The following is a 19,370-nucleotide window of genomic DNA, read 5'->3' on the forward strand; positions in this document are numbered from 1 at the left end:
CTGATGTGAGGAGCGTTCACATTAAAATTCAGCCTCTCAACAAGGACAGTAAGTCGTGCTTGGTGGGGTTTTTTGGGTTTGTTTCCTAATTAAGTTACACTGTGCGGCCATTTAGTGAAAGGGATTCAAGGAAACAAATGAAATCTCTTTGCTTCAGGTGGGGAAGATGATGCATATGAAGGGGAAGCCTCTTGCCTTGAGGTGCAAACAAAATATAATCCAGGTGGTTCAGAAGTTCCTAGTGATTCGTTTTGTCAGGCAATGCAAGAATAGAGCTTGGAAAACAGTTCCTGGCTGAAGAGTTCTTTGCTTTTAGCCCAGGGCTTTATAAAATAGCAGAACAAACATGGATGGGGGGGGGAGGGGAATCATATGTCATTAAATGAAACAGCGGATCCATTTTGTTTGCGGTGACTGTTAATGAATGGTATGGGCAAATGCCAATCAGGAAATTAATTTCTACTGTTTCCTACTTAATTTATTTTTTTTTTATAGAAGAGAAGGTATCCACCTTATTCCCCCTCCAACCGCATCATTTTCAGCTGGCTAGATTTTCAGCTGCCTCTGGAAGCTGTGGTAGTAAACTGTGATGTGCAGCAGTAAGATCAGGGGTTATTTCCAGCATGCATACTGGACTTTTTTTTCCCCCACTATCATTTATAATCAAATTTCTTTCTTTTTTCACAGGATAAAAGTGGCTACCAGGCCAAATTTCTTTTTTCACAGGATAAAAGTGGCTACCAGGATGGCAACCACCTTGCTTTCTAACATGATGTTTCTGCTGGCGTTTGGATTGGCTTCAGCTTTCAGCCACAGCCCTAGGACCCCTGACAGGGTTTCTGAAGCAGATATTCAGAGGCTCCTCCATGGGGTTATGGAGCAACTGGGCATTGCCAGACCCCGGGTAGAATATCCTGCGCACCAGGCCATGAATCTAGTTGGTCCACAAAGCATCGAAGGTAGCTAATTTCTACTTTGAGTTATGATGAATTTATTAGTATCTTTTGGTAATAATTATTGTTTTGAATGTAGATGCAGAATATGCCGAGCTTAAAGTCATGGACTACTTCATCCTGCTGTTGCCCGGTCTTTGTTTTAAAATCATCGTCCATTTTTTACCTTTCTGAGTGTAATGATTTTGGCAGAAGAAATAATGGGTTTTTTTAATGTACAGGCTTTGCAGAAAAAGTCACGTTGTCTTACAAGTGTCTGGTCTCTAGTACCACAAAGCAACTGGTTTACTAAATTCTTCACCCGTAGTGTGTGTAAACATATCACATATCTTTTTAACGTGAAACAAACACCAGCTATAGAGCCCACATCTCATGGATTTTTAGAAACATTTGCAGGCCAGAAGAGATCAAATGTTTGCAGTGTCATTGCAAAATAAAGGGAGAAGCCTTATGGGGGGGGAGTGGGTTCTTCCTACGTGCTGCAGGCCCCTGTGCAGCCCTCCGTGGGACAGGACCAGTGCGGGGCGAGCAGGGGGAAGCCGGGGCTCCAGCTGTGGGGGTGGGAGGGACAGGGGTGCTCCTCTCCCTGTGCCCACAAGTAGCACCTCAGCACTCTGTTGCTCTGATGAATGCTCTGGGCTCAAGTTCATTGTTTTGGCCAGTACTTCTGGTCTCCATTTCTGTGAGTAAATTTTCCTTGGAATCAGTCTTTTATAACTATGTGAACCATCTGAAATATCTGGCTCAAATGTTAGGGTATTAGGGTAATGTTGCAATGTATTGCTATTTGAATTGTAATAATCTAGCTTTTATTTTGGGATTACAGCAAAAGGTTGAAGGTATGCAATGCCAAATATTACAGTTTATGTGCAAACATCGTAACAGAGCAGAAGCTCTCAACCCCTCTCTCAGAATTAAACCAATTCCATGCAGTGCAGCAAGTCTTCACAGTTCCTAAGTCTGTGCCCTCTATTTCATCCCCATTCGGATCTACAGCCTGCCCTAGCCAAAGGGATGTGGTTGCCTTAATGGAAGCTAAGGAGAGGATTAAAGCTAAATAGGCATTTCTACCAGATAATTGCAGACCTAAATTTATATATTTTCTAAAGAAACTTTGATGGACATATGCTTTTCTGCAAACTTAAATGACAGAGATTAGGTTTAAGGAGTAAAATTTGGTCTTTGCCCTTTCCTCCTCCTTTGTGAGTGCTTGTAGGTAGAGAAATTGTGACAGACCAGTAGAAGTGCATAATTTTACTCTCAATCTCCCTCTTCTCCCCAGGCTTTTTAAAAAACCTTAGGAAAGATAAGCAAATCTGGATCTCTGACAAACATTTCATCTCAGCTGTTTGCCAGTGCTTTCTAATTATGATGTTAGCAAAACCAGATTAAGAACCTCTCCTTTAAGTATTAAAACTTTTCTGGTGCTTGTGAGACTCAAAAAGCAGGTTGGACAACCCCCCCTCCCCCTTTTTTTTTGTTTTCTCTTTCTTTTTTTTCCTCTTTTGTTTAAATAAAAATATGTTCTGTGTATATAACAGAGTAAAACTGAAAGGTCATAAATCCAGTTTATTTATCACATTTAACGTTCCCCTCGTGACCAGATGAGGATGACTCCCTTTTTTCTTTGAAGTCTACCATGGATATTTAACAGCCTACTGAGAAATTTCTGCAAAAGCAAAAAAGCCTTGTGAGGTGAACGCTATCGATCAGTGTAGAAATAGGCATGCAAATCAGACCTTCATGTCAAACGTTTGCATTTCATAGCGTGTTCTGCGGTAAGTCTTTCAGATAGTAATCACTTGCTCTTTCTTTGGTTTCTTGTGGTGATACGTGTCTGTCTATAGATGGATAGATAGATACCCCTTAAAGTACCTGATTGGAAACTTCAACCTAAGAAAGTGTTTTGAAAGTGTTGGTTCCAGTTACAAGATTCACACGGTCTTATTTCATTCTGCACAATATTTTCTCACACTGCTTTTTTAAAAAGTGCATTTAATTCACTAATTTTTTTACCATGAGTTTATCTTTAAATATAGACTGTGAATTACAGGAGAGCTAATACAACACCACTTGCATTTCATTCTGTGCCAGTGATTTTAACTATTACATTGTGAAAGACTTGAGAATTTAAGATCCCAATTACTAAACCATTAACAATGCTCCATTTCATCCTCTTTTTATACTTATTTTTGCGTAATTTGGGGAAAAACATGCACAATGGATTTGACTTTCTCTTAGGTGTCTGCTTGGGAAACAACTGCTGAAATGGCATGGGAAGACATTTATTCAGAGCAGTCTAGTTCTGTAAGAGATTCCCATACATAATGCTTCCACATGTGGTATCTGCCTGAAAAACTGCAGTTTTTATCATTTTCCCCACAGTCTGCCCACTGCTCGGTTATTGCCAGGGGACTGACATTCCTGACCTCCTGGCGGCTCCAGTCAGCCAGTGTTTTCTGAACAAAACAGAATAGGGACTGGATTCAGGCAAGGCGAGGAATGAGGGCAGGATGACATTTGAATGAGGACTCCCAGGAGGCATTGACCTGTGATGGGCAGATGAAGTGTCATGCTCAATATAGGGAAAATATTGTGACCTTTCTGAACCGGGTTTTTTGTTTGTTTGTTTTTGGTGGGGGAGGGGGGAGGAATGGGGAGGTGCTGGATCTTACACACATTTTGTGAAATTCCATCACATGATGTAGAAACAGAATGTCCTCAGAGGAGGAAGCTCCAATCTCTGCTCTGCTCAACAGACCCGCAGGACTTTCTGGAAGAATGTGTCTGATGGTGGTGTGCTCTTACAGCTCGGTTGTGTCTCAGATACTACTTGGCCGATGTGCAAGGAGGTGAACTGAGCAGCGCAAGAAACAGTGTCATGGGTTGTAATGTTTAAGCAAAAAAACCCTGTGCCTGTAGCACAGGTGTCAGCTGACAGGAGTATTGAGGAGGACTGAGAGAGGACTTGTGATTGATGTTCCCAGTGGTACCCATATGAACAATAAGTAATTTATGGTTGAGCTATAGAAAAAAAAAAACCCTGCATGTGTTTTTAGAGTAGATCAGCACAAAGTTTCAGATTCTGAAGGATTTACCTATGGGCTTCCCACAACATGGGTTGAAGCTGCGCCAGGGCAGGTTTAGGTTAGATATTAGGAAAAACTTCTTCACTGAAAGGGTTGTCAGGCTCTGGAATGGGCTGCCCAGGGAGGTGGTAGAGTCCCCATCCTTGGAGGTATTTAAAAGAAGGATAGATGAGGTGCTTAGGGACATGGTTTAGTGGTCGGGTGGCAGGGTTAGGTTAAAGGTTGGACTCGATGATCTTAAAGGTCTTTTCCAACCAAAGCGATTCTATGATTCTATGAACATAGTTATACAGTTATCACTGGCTAATAATTCTGTGTGCAAGTGCTTAAAAAAACCTGCAAGATAATAGAATGGAAAACTGAAGGGGAAGGGAAGAAAGAGGCTTAACAATAATTAGGGTATGTCACAGCAAAGTAGGGTTTTCATCCTAAATATCATTGTGGCAAAAGGGTAATTTGCTAACTACCCTCCTGAGGCGCTGTCTCATTGGGAATTTTTGCCTGAAAGTAGTGGAGAGTAGAACTGGGTATGAAACTCTTACTATTTATGAGAAATTCTGAGCTGCCAGGAGTGTTGACTTCCAGCCATTTTTCAGACTATAGGTTGCAGTGACCACTGCAGACAGTTTAAAACCTGGTTCATCCCGTGGCAACATCCTCATCATCAACCCACTGACTGTTCCGGAGTGCATCTGTTTCTCATTTTGACCAGATACTGCATTTCAGCATAAAAAAAACTTTATCAATCAGAGCTTAATAAATTTAGTATGTTCCTACAGAAAATTATTTTACTTAACAAGATGTTTTTGTCAGAAATTGCCCCAGCAGTGTAGACCTGCAGTGCTGTTGATGGCTGTGGATGCCACCAGCTTCAGCTGAGCCAGGATTCCAGAAGTACCACTGATTTGCAGAAGGCCAAGATCTCACTCGTTATACGTGTACACTTGTAAACGAGGTGCTGTCAGGAAAAATTAATTTCTGTGGCTTTGGAATTTGGAAAGAAATTTAGGCTGCCATAATATAGACAAGTTTATAGTAGCAGCCTGATTATAATGAAATGTTTGTAAATTTGAGTGATTATTTTAATGACCTTTTCCAGCTGAATAAAATCTTAATAATTTTATAAGTAACAAAAATACTATTGCTGTTAGTTCATTTCCTAATTATGCCTTTTTTCCGTCTCAGCTATCTACATTTTTTCTGGTGTTAATCATCATATTTTGACTTTAAAATGCTAAAAACCAGAGGGCGGATGTGTTGCAAGGGACTATACATGGTCTTCTTCATGCAACACCCCACACCCCCCCCAAAAAAAGAAAAGCATAGAGCTGCCTTGGCTGTAGTAAGTGAAGTCACGAACTTGCCCTGTACCCAAGACAACTAAAAGATGGACACTTCAGAAAATGCATTTAGCAGCACGTGTTCTCTTTCCTGAGTGACCAGATAGTTTTCTTGTTGATGGATAGAAAAAAAAAGTACAGCTTGTTAATTGGGAGACGGTTAAGAGCCTTTTCTTATGTTGAAATCTATAAATACATGGTTGTGGGTTTTTTTCTCCTTCCCTTTGCATTTGTCAATTTACCCATTATCTCAGGTCAAGCTGCTAAAATAGGAGTAGAGTCTAGCAAGTGCCTGATAAGACTTTAATCTACCAAGAAATTACTGTGAAGTTCAAGCTGTGTGTAGTCCAAGGAGAGCTGGGCACCACAGTGGGCTGGGAGCGCGGTGGCTTTTCTCCCTCTGTGGCAGTGCCAGCTGCCTGGGGACGGTGGCTCCATCGCCCCAAGCCCGCAGGGAAGTGCGGAGCCAGCGTGAGCTCCCTCCCTCACTAGGGCTCCGTTAGCTGGGTGGAAGCAGTTCACAGGCTAAATATGCCACAAAAATGGGAATTTGCTGGCTGGTTCCCTGTATTTGTGTGGCGCAGCCGGCAGATGGTGCACGGCATGTCAGCACAGCAGAAGCCAAACAGATCCTGCGCGATGAGTGTCAAGCAATGATGTTTTTAACACCCGAGGTGATATCCTTGGAGCAGCCGGTTTTTGCTGACCACTGAACAGATTTTCTTTCTGCACTTCCCTCCCGCCCTGAATCCTAAAAGTAATAAACCCATATTAATTACTTCAATTTCTCTGATAATATTTGCTCTCCTTGTTAATTTATCTTTTCAGAAAGCTGTATTGGAGTCACTTAGCAGCATCTATAAAAAGAGGGAAACAACGTAGAAAAGCAAAAGAAGGAATTTTTAATGAGTAGCTGTGTTTCTGTATTTACTATTTAGGTTTATCACTAAAATACCAGACAAGCACCATTGGGCTGTATTCAGGTTTTCTATAGACAAGAAAGGGGCTTGTATCTATGTTAATAGAGGACAAAAGAATAAAATAAAGAAATTCCTTCAGTGTTTCAAAACCATAGAAGTTGTTTTTTCTGCCTGGCAGGGAGTTTATGAAGTAAGAGACCACATGGGTTTTTTTGTTCCTTGCATGCTTATAACTATGTGTCAGTATTTAAGGGGTTTTTCTGGGGGGAGGGGAAGGGAATATGTGTATAAATGCAAATGTCAGGACTATTATACCATGCATAGGAGAACAGTAAAATCTCACTTAAACACATGGGGGCACCAGTAGCTCAGCTCGGGCAGTTTATAGCACTTAACTTCATAATGGGAAATGTGAAGCCCTATTTTCATTTTGCAAATATTGTTGCCTTACGTCTTCATTGCCTCCTGTACAATTCAGTGCACTGGAAAGCCTCTTGGGTGGTTTGTTCATTTGTGTTTGATTTGCTTGTTTTGTTTTTATTTCTTAAAAACACTTCAGATGAGATGGGGCTTGATAACGGTGCTGGCATGACAGCCCAGACAGTCTGAAGTTTTCAATCTGCAGAAGAGGTGTAATGCTGTCAACCTCAGTGACAGCATTAAATGATGTCTCTTAAATCCTCATAGTTTGTAGGAATGAGAAAATATGATGCCTCTTTGGGAAGCTTTTGACTCTCCTACAGAGACTGCTTATAGCTACCAAGAAAAGGCTAGGGTTTCTTTGATTATTTTGAAAGGAAATAAATACCTGTTTATTGTTTTAGAAAAAGGTAGTTATACCTTGCCTGACTGAGATGGTCAAACTCAAAAGAGTCCAGAACATTATGCTAATATTTCTACTAACAACTGGTACTTAATGACTTGTCAGCGCAGACCTGTACAAATAGCGTTTTGCATGAAATCTACTGTCTGTAAAATTACGCAGATTTCTCATGCACGTTAATAATGTCTGGTCTGTTTACATTTTTCTAGTAAGAAAACTAAGACAGACAGTGCTGGGTTGCCTTGCTGTCTGGCCTGTAACATACCTGGAACACTGCTGCTTGTTTCCTACAAGGACAGTAAAATCTTCGTATTAGGAAGTTGCCAAAATTTTTGCTTATGAATGCAGCCGGTGAAACCAGTGCAGAAATGACGTTTGCATTCGCTTGCTTTTGGGCTAGTGTGTGCTATGCTTATACCCAAATATATTTGGACTTCCTTGGGTGACCAGAAGTAGTAACCACTGATACATGGGCGTACAGCGTCCGGGGGTCAGCAAACATGGGGATGTGATGGCTGCGACCTCTTTGCTTTAGCTTACATCCTCTGTGCCAGCATCCGGGGGTAGCAACGGAGGAGTCCTCGGGCTGGCAGCGTGCCGCTGGGCTAGGGCAGACCTCCCGCAGCCAATTCTGCTGCTTCGGGGCCGCTTTGTAGTGACAACTTAGTGCAAAAGAGACCACACATTCATTTGGGATTTGGATTATTGTATCTGGTCTATAGAGAAAGTCCCGCCACAGTTAAGACATAAAGTTACATTCACATTGGGACTGCTTTTGCTGAAGCACACATGACTTTAATCAAACGCTGTGTTATGGGCCTGACATTTAACAAACTAAATCAAACCCCAGTGTAACTCTACTTGTCTCTGCTTTCAGGTTTGGTTTTTTTTTTTTTTTTTTTTGCAAGTTACTGAAATAGCCCGGGAAATACGATTTCAAAATTTAATATGGACATCTCAAATTTGTAACATAAAATGGAAACGGTAAAGCTACACTTTTTTATACATGAACATGGTAGGCATCTGGTTTTGTATAGATCTGACTAAAAATACCTATCATTTTCTTTGTATTTTATTCCCCAAGTTGTAATGGCAAACGTAACCAGAATTTGAGTATCAGGCAGTAGTGGGTGTTGTGAGAGAGGTGATTTAGAATGCTAATTCCTGAATGTAAAAGCTAGTAACGGTGCCAAATGATGCTGCCAAATGACAATGGTGGTTTACAGTGGATTTTCTTTATCTGAGTAAAAGATACGGCACAGCTCTGTGAAGAAATTGCATGTAAAACCATTATACCTGTAGCTCCACAAACAGGAAAATAATGAGGTGGTATGACTTTATTTGTTCTGTATTAAAGATGAGTCTTTGAAAATTTGCCCCATGATATCCTTGTTTCTGTATGAGTTTATAAGCTATGGCAAGCAGTGAATTTTAAGAAAGCAAAGTCGATGATTGTATTGCTATATGGAGGTGGTATCGTTGTTACCACAAAGTGTTTCACAGCTTTCCCTCTTGAGGAGCGAGGGTAGGACCCAGTGAAGGCTGTGGGTGTTACCACCATGGGCTCTGCCACTTCGGAATTTTGGGGAACTGCCCTTCCTGGACGCCCCTGTGCTGTAGAGGTGCGCAGGCACTACTTTGGTCTCCTCAGTGTGGCTGGGGAAAGGCAGGGAAAATTCTCAAAATTAGTGTGCTCATTGGAGAAGCCAGTCAATGGGGAACGCAAGAAGAAATGCGTGTTAATTCCTGTTTCTCTCTAGATCTCTGTAACTTGCATGTGGGTCTGACTAAGGAACCTATTTAGATTTGAGACTTCGAACCTTTTCCTGAAACAATGTGCGTGTAGCAGTCCTCTGCTCAGGGCTGCAGGCAGGAGCGCAGGTGTCACATCCCTCTTCTGAGGAACCAAGGAGATGAGGTGACTCCAGCTCTTAAAGCCTCCCGCTGACCACTGTGATGTGGGATAGACTACTGCTGCTACTCATAAAGTCATCTTTAAAAGATGCCACCAAAGGAGAAAGAAGTTTGAGGTGGGACTCTTTCAGGGCAGAAAGGTGGCAGGTCTGTAGGGTTTTAGAATTAAGTAGATTGTTATGTACCTAAAGGTTAGAATGGGATTTGTATCTAATCAGTTTAATCTAATCTAATTTGTATCTAATCAGTTAGAATGGGATTTGTAGCCACAATTATTTTTTTGCACGTTACTAGAGGGAATTAATCCAATAAGAGAGGTAAGAAACCTGAGGAGGAGAGGGAATATGATAACTTCTGTATTGCTTGATGCTTTATAGTACTTCTGTTTTCTAGTGTTGGCAGATGGTATATAGAAACTTAACGTGAAACTGTAAAATTTTATCTAGCAATGGAAAATGGTTCGTAAGCATTTAAAAATCTGCCTGTGAAGATCAGCTCTTGTTTTCAAAGATTTTTTTTTTTTTCCCCTGCTTGTCTTTCACATGCATAAAATAAATCCTTGGGCACATTGGTTAGGATTTATACCTTGTTGTAATTTTCCTCAAAATCATACGCGTTTCCCCTGCTCCCATCTGAATTTTAAATTAACTTGCAGTAAGAAAAGCTTTCTTAATTTATTTGCTTCTATGAAAAGATATTTTAGAAGTCTAGACAAAGAAGAGATTCTTGCTTTTCTTGATCATGGTGTCATGTGCAGGAGATAAGATCTCTGGCATGCTCCGGAGGTTTCCAGAGCTATTCTCTCTGTGCTTCCTGGAGTGCATCAAATGAGAAGAGGAACGTTCTCAGCTGCTGAACAGGAGGGAGGAAGAAGCTGTTTTCTGCCCTTGGGATGCTTTAGTACATCAGGTTAGCTGGCCCGGGTCCCTCTTGCAGCGCCAAAGAACAGCGTTGAGCCTGGTCTTACCTGGCAGGGCTCTTCATCTCACCACTCTCTTGCATCTTCATCGTGTGCCAATGCTTTTATTCAAGTGCAAAAGAAACCTCATAGTGACTTCGAGCCATCTGCATGGAAAATGGAATTGGATGAATATGAATGGGCAAAGGAACAGGAAAACTTTGTGAAGTTTGGTGGAGCAGGAGACAGAAAACATGGTCCCATTCTGGACAATTCTGGTGCCTCCATGCTTCACATTACAGGAATGAAAGGAGTATTTTTCTATGAGTGTATTGACATTGATGGAGCATTTGGGCTTCTCATGCAGCTGGTGTCAATGCTAGTGAATAAAGTGCTCCAGTCTTTCATTGGCACGTTTACATTTACAGGATTGAAATAGCATCCCATGCCTAGTGGGATGAAGTAGGTCACCGGCTCCCTTTTGTTGCCCAGTTCCATAGAGCCATGTGCTGCACACGGGGTCATTCGCAAGCTGATGTCACGGCAGCTACAGGCGCGCGTTGCTTGCTGGCCGCGCCTTCCCTTGGCTCTGCTGGTGGGTGGCAGCGGGAGGTCAGCGTGGCCGGGGGGCCCTGTTGCCGCACGCTGCAGGTTGCACTCTGTTTGCAGAAAGGGTAAGCTTGTCCACATGGTGAAGGGCGAAAGCTTTCTGCTCAGACTGAAGGGCAAATTCGTATAGCCTGTTAGAGGACTGTTCAACCAAGGGAGGTGTAAGAGATTGCTTTTGCGCTTTGTCAGCAAGTGAGCTGCTGGCTTTTTTTATTGTGTGTGCAATTTGAATAATGAATAATAATTGCATATAAGCTACTGTTAGAAATTTATTGCGAGAGAGGCATGGGCGTTACTTCGGTCCTAGCCATTTCACAATAAAAGCATTTCATATCTTAAATATTTGTATTGTTTGTAATTAAAATATGGGATTAAATGGAATTATTCACTGAAAGCAAGGTCAGTAATTGTGTGATGTGTGTGCTTAAGGCTTTAGAAAAGACATTGAAAGGAATTTGTCCCTCTGCAGAGAAAAAGAAAATTAATCTTTATAGTTTTAAGAAACTTTGTGTCATTAAGGAGAAGACAAGCTGGCTTTGGAATCTGGGATGCTTGAGTATGTATAGCTGTAGTTTTCTTGGGTTTCCCGAGGCATACTCTTGAACGGTTAAGGAAGTTGGCTAGGTTTGCGTTTTTCTGTTCTTGGTTCTCCTATGCTCTTTCTCCTTCCCTGTTCTCATACTTAGCAGCTTCTGTGGAACAGAGAAAATGTGATCATTTATAATTTTGCCAGTGCCTCTCATTTCCCGATCTTCATCAATCTCAGCAACCAGGATAGGACTCTCTAGGATGAAGCTAGCTGAAGACGCATGGGGGGAAATGGCATTGGGACTGTAAAGCTTTTAGTGACCTTAGAAAGGGTAAGGAGAATCAAAATGTATTTTTTGCATTCAGGATTTTTTGGACAGTTTTGAATTAATCAGATTACATGGCGTGGAGTCTTGCAGATAATAAAGGAAAGGACAAAGGAAGTCAGTGGAAGGTGGCCCATTTTAAGATACAAGAGCACCAGAAAGCATTCTGCCAGACTTGCCTTTGGGATGAGGCATAACTTTTGAATGTAATGGTGACACAGCAAAGGTAGATGACTGGGGATGGAAGTGCAGGATAGTATGGAAAGTTGTCACAGTAAAGGGAAAAAGAGCTGTATCTGTCAGAGAGGACACACTGGAATAATTTTGAAGACTTTTCCCAGTGATAAGAACTAATATTCTAGATTAACAGAAGATTTTACAAAGCGGCAAAGATGGCATTGCATCTCTGATTAATACCTATTTACTTCCCTCAGGAAGGGATAAGGTATCCCAGGCTTCCCTTGCAGCTCATATTTGCTTTTAATACCTATTTACTTCCCTCAGGAATCTTAACGCAGATGGGATAAAGTATCCCAGGCTTCCCTTGCAGCTCATATTTGCTTGGAGTTTGTACAGCTCAAGATCATGAGGTGAAGTTCTTACTTAGGGGGAGTATTCTTGGTGCAGCTGGGAAGGGCTTGGACACTTTAAGAATCTGCTTTATGATGTTTAAGAGCAAAAATATGGAAGCTAGGACATCTAGCATGACTCTCTAAGTAAAGGGCTTTAATCTGGGATTTATTTACAACAGATACTTGTGATCGATTCTACTTTGTAACTCCTTGCTAAGATTGGCCAAGCCACCTCTTTTCTGAATTTGGAATTGGGGTAACCCTATCTACATCGTGATGTGGGAAACTCTTCCAATGAGACTGAAAAGCAAATTTGTCCTATTATTTGTCTTTAAATGTTCTGCAATCATTTTACACTTTTGAAAATCCATTCTCACTGACTTACTTAAATTGATTCTTCAGGCTGTTTGTATTTGATGCGGAGGATTACTTCCGAGAGCAGATTTGTTTCAGTTGTGCTTTACACCACCAATAGATGGGTAGCAGCAGCTAGAACTTCAGCAAACTAACGGCATTTCCATTGGATGTGTTTGACCCGGGGAATATTCAATACTGGCAAGAAACCAGTTGCTCATTGTATTTTCTTTTCCCTTTTTTTCTTCTCCAAGAACGGCGTGGTTGTGTTGTACCGTCTCCCACTCATAGACACGGTATTGCTCCTACAAAGAAATGAGCTAAAATGTGTGCACTTCAAATTTTTAGTCATTCCAAGTATCTGTAATTGAGATGATACCAGCAGTTGGTAGGAAAGGGGATTATAGGAAAGGGGAGAGGCATTGTTCCATTTTTGTTTTCCACCCTGCAACAGTTCAAGACCAGTGCCAGAAGGTGGTTACATACATGCATGTATTTTAAATGAAATCCAAAGCTTACTTATGACTATACTGACCTCAGTCCAAAAGACCTAAACTTCTAGTTTATCCTGTTGGGATGTAAAATAACTACATGCACACACAGAAATCCTGCACGTGAAAGGGAGCTGATTGTTTTGGAGGGTTTTTTTTGCTAGTATGTGGCACACAAAAGCCAGTTCATACAAGAAGTAAGGAGAGATGGGAAAAACATAGGGTTTATCTAGCCCATCCTTTCTCAGTACAAGGGTGTTCTCTGTACTATTCTTCTGGATTTTTCTTAGTCCAGTTTAAAATAATTTAACAATGGTGTCTCTCTTGCTTCCCTTGGATAGGAAATTACAAAAAGTTTCTCGATATTTAGTAGTCTTTTCTTTAAGTCTCTGCCTCAAGGTTCAAGAGACCCATCTTGTGCTATTTTTGTAGCTGTGTGTTTGTATCTAGTATTTTGAGTTGGTAGCTGCAGTGTATTTAATCCTAGTACATTTCTTCAAATCAGTAACGTTATAACGCCAAAACTAATGCAGTTTATGAATTACTGTACATAATACCCCTATTTGGTATATTCGCGGCATTTCATTTTTATTATTGCAGTCTTTACTGAGTGCACTATTTATCAGAGTTTATAAGGAATAAACTTTGCTAATGCTATTAAATCATTCAAGTGTGCTAATTTATGGCACCAGAGCAGGTGCTATTGTCTCCAGCTCTTTTGGAAAGAAAGGAAAAACCCTTAAACGATCCTGGATATTTATACCTAAAGGAAACAATCCTTTATATTAATATAAAAAGATTGTTTTGTGCTCAGTCAAGGGAATTCTTGGCAGTCAGTTTAAACTTACATGTATATATAGCACACTGGAGCCTGCTAAGTACCTCTGTTTTCTTTATGGATGGAGCTTTGGTGCCAAGAGGTCTGCACCACATAGAAGCTTAGATATGCTTCTATCTGATGGATTGTTCCATAGTGAACCACATTGTATACAGGATGTTCAAACGCGTATTGATTATGTGGTTCTGGAGTTTACAGCAGAATCATAACCTGATGCTTTTAAGTACATATATGCAATCAGTCTTCATGTGAAGGAGCTCAGTACAAAAGAAATACTTTATGCTATACATTAGACATTGGATTAAATATATGTTACGCGCTTTTTAACCTCATCACCATAGTATTATTGTGAATCTCTACGGTTCTTACAAGCATCATATTTGTGTTGACTGTGGACTGTAATTATATAATAAAGTTCATAGTGTGTATAGCGCTATTCTGGGTTTAGTACCAGGTCTCATGGTCAGGGAAAGCCTCATATAACACAGACGCAAATTTTTTATAGGGCTACTTTTATGTTCATTACATATCTGCAAAAATTCCTTCAACATTGCATTATAGAATAAGAAACTTGTACTTGAGGGGGAAAATTAGGACATGGATTAGATTTTGGTCTATCGTGCAAATAAAATTGCAATACATATGCTTATAGACTAACTTGCTTCTGGTACTAGAATGCCAGCTTCCAACTGATTATTTGCAAAATATAGACAATTTGACTCAACTACCACTTCTAAATATAGAAATGAATAAAAAAATTTATCAAGACTGCCTTACGTTAGCAATTTTTGAAAGTGATTATGTTCGCTTACAATGCCTAGCTGTATAAAAGATGATTTAGACTGGTAGTATTTATTTGTAATTTGGGACAGGAGTACTTGGATGATTCTTCTGGAGCAGCTTTCATGCTCAGAAGCTTTATTCCAGTCTTTTGGATCTATGAAAATTACAGAAACTGAAAATAAGACCATTCGGTGATAATAGTGTGATCATGCTATTTAGCCAAACAGTTGTGTCTGCATTCACTCTTTAACTCACATTTTCCAATCATTCAAATTCCTTTTCCTCTCATTCATTGTTAGTGGAATTTATATGTTGACTGTACATTGTTATCCCTCATTATATAGGGTTTTAAAAAAATATTGCTCTGCTGTCACACAACCATTTCAGTACTCAATAACTATGTTAACTGTTGCTGCAGTGTGTGTGGTGGCTGTCTTATGGCAGGAAAAAAGGGCATGCTTGAAACTAAGTTTTTATTTGTCTGAAATCCAAAAGAATATGATACAATAGTGTACAGAAAATTCCGCAAGCAGCTAGGTTTTAGCTTGTAGATGCATTTGGCCAGTTTTGCATGCAGAAAAGATCCGGAGCAAATAAATATTTGTAGAGAAGCATAAAGAGAGAATGGCCTGAGCTTGGTTCCCAAACCTTTAGTGGAAGACCCTACTTGTCAAAGGCAAGGCGCCCAAACTGAGATGGGTGGAAGAAGGCTGTAGCATGCCACTTCTGTGTGCGTTTGCCCGAGAAGAGGAAGCCCATCATCGTGTCCTCTGCCACTGAGTTATAAAATCTGCTGCACACTGCTGTTGTAACCCTGCAGCGATGGTGCTCCGAGGCCCGCAGGGCAAATATAAAAGCCTGCATCTAGAACTGGTCTATTCAGTAAGGGTGTGAAAGTCACTGAATGTGGTGTTTCGTACCGTAATGACTGCTGCGTAGGTGTACGTGCACAAGAATTCCCATCAATTATACAGACTCTTAATCACTTTTCACCATTACTGCAGGAAACTCAAATTTCCATGGAAGAAATGGTTTGATTTAAAAATAATTTTCCTAGCTGTTTGCAACCAATTTTGCTACAATATCTTGGGCTCCCTCACATGACTTAATTTATTAACATATTTCTAGGCTGTGCAAATACTATTATTTAGTATATATTTCTTTCTGTAGAGTCATTAGCTTTGTCTTCTTGCCATGATGCTGTCTTGCTATGTCTTCTTCAATTGCTAGTTGCTACAAGGAACAGTAACAGTATCAGTGACTGAAGATGATTGTGTAGTAAGTGTATTAATTTCCATGGCTGTATCATGTTTCTTTTTCTTTGCATTTTCTCACCTATAACTTACATAGTTAAGGAAAAAAAACAACCCTAAGATTAGCAGTAAGTGGCTGATTTTGTTTCCTAAGTTTTGTTTTTCATTACCTAAGTGATCTGATTTAGGTCACAGGGTTATGTTTCTGAGAGACATGTGAAATCTAAACTTGGATCATAGAATAGAATCATAGAATCGTTTAGGTTGGAAAAGACCTTTAAGATCATCAAGTCTAACCATTAACCTAACACTGCCATCCCACCACTAAACCATGTCCCTAAGCACCTCATCCACCTGTCTTTTAAATACCTTCAGGGATGGGGACTCGACCACTTCCCTGGGCAGCCCCTTCCAGTGCTTGACAAAATCTGTCTCTGTAGAGACAGATCTGTCTCTATAACAATTATATATATTTTTTCAGCCTAAGTCTAGATTACCTGAAGCAACTAAAGCACTTACATTTTTAATCTTGTAAAGAGACAGACAGTGTGTGTAAATCATCTTTGCTAGGTGGTGCGCATGAGGGTCTCCAGCACTTGGGTCCTTACGGCAATATCCCAAACATCGTGGCTGAGCTGACTGGAGATAACGTACCAAAGGATTTCAGTGAAGATCAAGGATATCCTGACCCTCCAAATCCCTGCCCTATTGGAAAAACAGGTAACTCTGCTGTAGCCTTCCCACCTCTGTCTTCACTGTACATCTTTCAGTCTTCCAGCGCTGTCCCAGACAGTAAGACACTTGATCAGCAATGGGTGTTTTCTTTCATTCTCTACCCTAGGAGCAGAACTGTTGAGACATCAGGTGGTTTAGATGAGATTTTTTTTTTTTTTTTTTTTTTTTTTTTAATATGTGCACCTTCGGTAGTGCTATGTGACAGCTAGAGAAGGTCAGGTGGAAGAAATCATCTTGTTTTCCGAGTAGAAGATAGTGAGATCTATGATAGCATCTTGTTCTTGAAGGAGTTCATTTTTAGGCTGGCCCCTGAAAAAAGTTATCATTCTGTACAGATGAGATTTACCCTTATTTTAGAGACTTTCATTGTGCCAAGAGGCATGAAACTGTCTGCCCTGATCTCCAACCCAGACCATGAGTCAATATTTAAGATACCTTGGCTCCAGTCCATGTGGCTTTATAGCTCACTGAGGGTGCATCTGTGCCAAGAAATGGAGAACTACGTGGATGTACCCCGACCCATCGCACGCAGGCTCGCTCTGGCAGAGGCACAGTTCAGCCTCGGGTGTGCCAGAGCGGGACCGTACCCGAAACACCCAGCACCTCCCTCAGCTTGCAGCTGCGCCTGTACCAAGCCATGTGGGTGGCTCGTGCTGAAGGATCTCTGAAGCAGAATTGCATGTGCATGATATAGACGTACCCTACGGGAATTGATCTTTTTCCTGTTACGTGAGCCAAGGAATGACTTCCAGTACTGAAAGTAGTAGTAAAACACCCATTGGCTGCCTTGGGAGCTGGAACTGGGAATGAGCACTCTATATTTCTCTCATTTTTTATTTGTGAGCTAAGAGACCCTTTCAAAATCTTTTCTGCATAGTCTTCTTTTATGTTATTTGGATTAATGCAAAACAGTTGCCTGTATTCTTATTACAAAATGTTCTAACTAGCTTAGACTTGATCAAAAAATAAAAAATTGTCATGAAAAGTTTTGCAAACAGTGTTTTTACATTTCATTCAAAAATATGACAAAATTTCGAATGGTCCTCCCTGACTGTTTTCTATCACAGCCTATTTGGTGATGATGGCTGTGTCTCTTCTGAAATAATATCTAATCTTCCATTTTGTTCAATACAGCTGTTGTCTGACAGGTTGCAAATGATGGGTTTAGGTTTTCTCACACACACAGAAGCACACACACAGACTTTCTCTCTTTTGCACTTGCCCATCAGACTTCTGTTAGTGATCAGATAAATAAATTAAAAACCTGGCATCCAGCAAAATTCCTTTGAAAATCCCTTCAATTTTTCTTTCTTAGGTGAAATAAAAGTTGTTAGCTAAGCTGATACAGTCGGATCTGAACACAGGGGAATTCTTAGGAAAGTGCTGCCTGCTCAGATAAATGGCTCTGTCGTAGGTACGCTGTGAGTGAAGATAATATCTACTAGGATTAGAGTAAAATGTTTTTCAGAGCCTTAAATGGAAATTCAAGTGGTGACTGTATTATGCATACAAATTACTGGAGGCCTTCCTCAATCAGGTCTGTGGATTTGCTTAATGGAAAACAATTTTTCCAGTCACTGTCTACAAATGCACATTCCACAGGAGGAATACATAAGCCTGGAGCACTCGAGCTTGAAGACTTTTGGATTAGCGGTTGCGGAGGGCACACATATGTCCAGCTGCCCTTTGTGTTTTCTACCAAAAGACATGGACGCTCTGAGAAGGTCTACCATGTTTCTGTTGTCACCTGCTTCTCTCTTGAGATGACCCTGTCCCTGCTGAGACTGAAATAATTTTTAACTGCTTGTAGTTAACTTTAATGGTTTGTGAGTTACTTAGCCAGTATGGTTAGTTTTCCCGTTTCCTAGTGGCAGCTTTTTTTTTTCCCCATTCTAAAGAGAAAAGAGAGAAAGCAGGATCTGTTGGACTGAGAATAACCTCCTCAGGTCATTGGATCAACTCATTTTTAGGTCAAGTTTTTCCTGTTTCCCACATCTAAGGGAAAAAGATAATCCATCTGCAAATCTTTTTCCATGATGATCACACAAGGACAGAAGGGAAGGTCCACAGGTGTGTCTGGTGGAGCGGCTGTGTTCTGGCAGATGTCGCCGCTTGGATGCCTAGCATCATGCCCTGGGTGGTAGGATCTCCTTTGGGTATGTCTGGGAGGAACTTGGACTGCAAGTTCCCCATGCTGACAAAGCAGGAGGAGGCTCTATCCAAAGGGCTGCTCTGGCCTCAAGTTGCTGAATCTTTGTTTAATCTAGAGATGACTTCTTTTGGTACAAAGTCCATAAGTTGATCTTTAAAAGGGTATTATCCTTGATGTGACACTGTCTGCAAAACCATCCGTTGTGGCTAAAGGAGGTTACTGGACTCATCAGATTAGTTACTAATCTGCAGAAATGTCTTCAGCATAAAACCTCTGCCACATTGCATTTTTATAAGATCTTATGATGTGTAAATGATTTTCAGCCATTATGAATGAAGTTAACAAATCGGATACAGAGTTCCATGAAGAGCTACTCAGTGAAGGAAATTCTGTCTTTGCTCACAGCATCATTTTACCATGAGCTTCAAAAGCGTTGCCTAAACAATTTCTACAACTTCTTGTGGGCATTTAAAAATGAAAAGAGGATCCCTTCTGAATCAGAGTAACATGCAGTTCTGTGTAAAAGGAGGGGGAGAGCTTGGAAAATAAATTTGTTTAGTTTTGAAATTTCATTAAGTTGTGTTTTTTAAAAAAATACCTAAATATATCCTTACAAACTCCTTTCAAAAGAAAAAAATACCTGATATTTCCCAGTCATCCAGTTCTTTAATTTTTTTTTTAAATTGCATAATTGCATTTAAGAAGTTTGCTGATTAATGTGGCACGTATTTTGTGTTCCACTCAGCTCTCAATGCTTTCTAACATACTTTGCAGTTGATGATGGGTGTCTAG

General features: G+C 40.6%; 1 protein-coding gene across 1 annotated transcript in view; it reads left to right on the top strand.

Annotated features, from left to right (window-relative positions):
* The first annotated feature begins 730 nt into the window (after window positions 1-730).
* Window positions 731-19,370, top strand: part of LOC104122086 (neuroendocrine protein 7B2) — a 20,890-nt gene continuing 2,250 nt past the window's right edge. The window contains exons 1-3 of the mRNA XM_035889786.1: window positions 731-959; window positions 16,262-16,411; window positions 19,353-19,364. Of these exons, the coding sequence (XP_035745679.1) occupies window positions 746-959; window positions 16,262-16,411; window positions 19,353-19,364 (376 nt within the window). The 5' untranslated portion in view covers window positions 731-745. The remainder of the gene's footprint in view (window positions 960-16,261; window positions 16,412-19,352; window positions 19,365-19,370) is intronic.

This window comes from Egretta garzetta, unplaced genomic scaffold, assembly GCF_000687185.1.
Source record: "Egretta garzetta isolate BGI_Z169 unplaced genomic scaffold, ASM68718v1 scaffold2, whole genome shotgun sequence".
Taxonomy (NCBI): domain Eukaryota; kingdom Metazoa; phylum Chordata; class Aves; order Pelecaniformes; family Ardeidae; genus Egretta; species Egretta garzetta.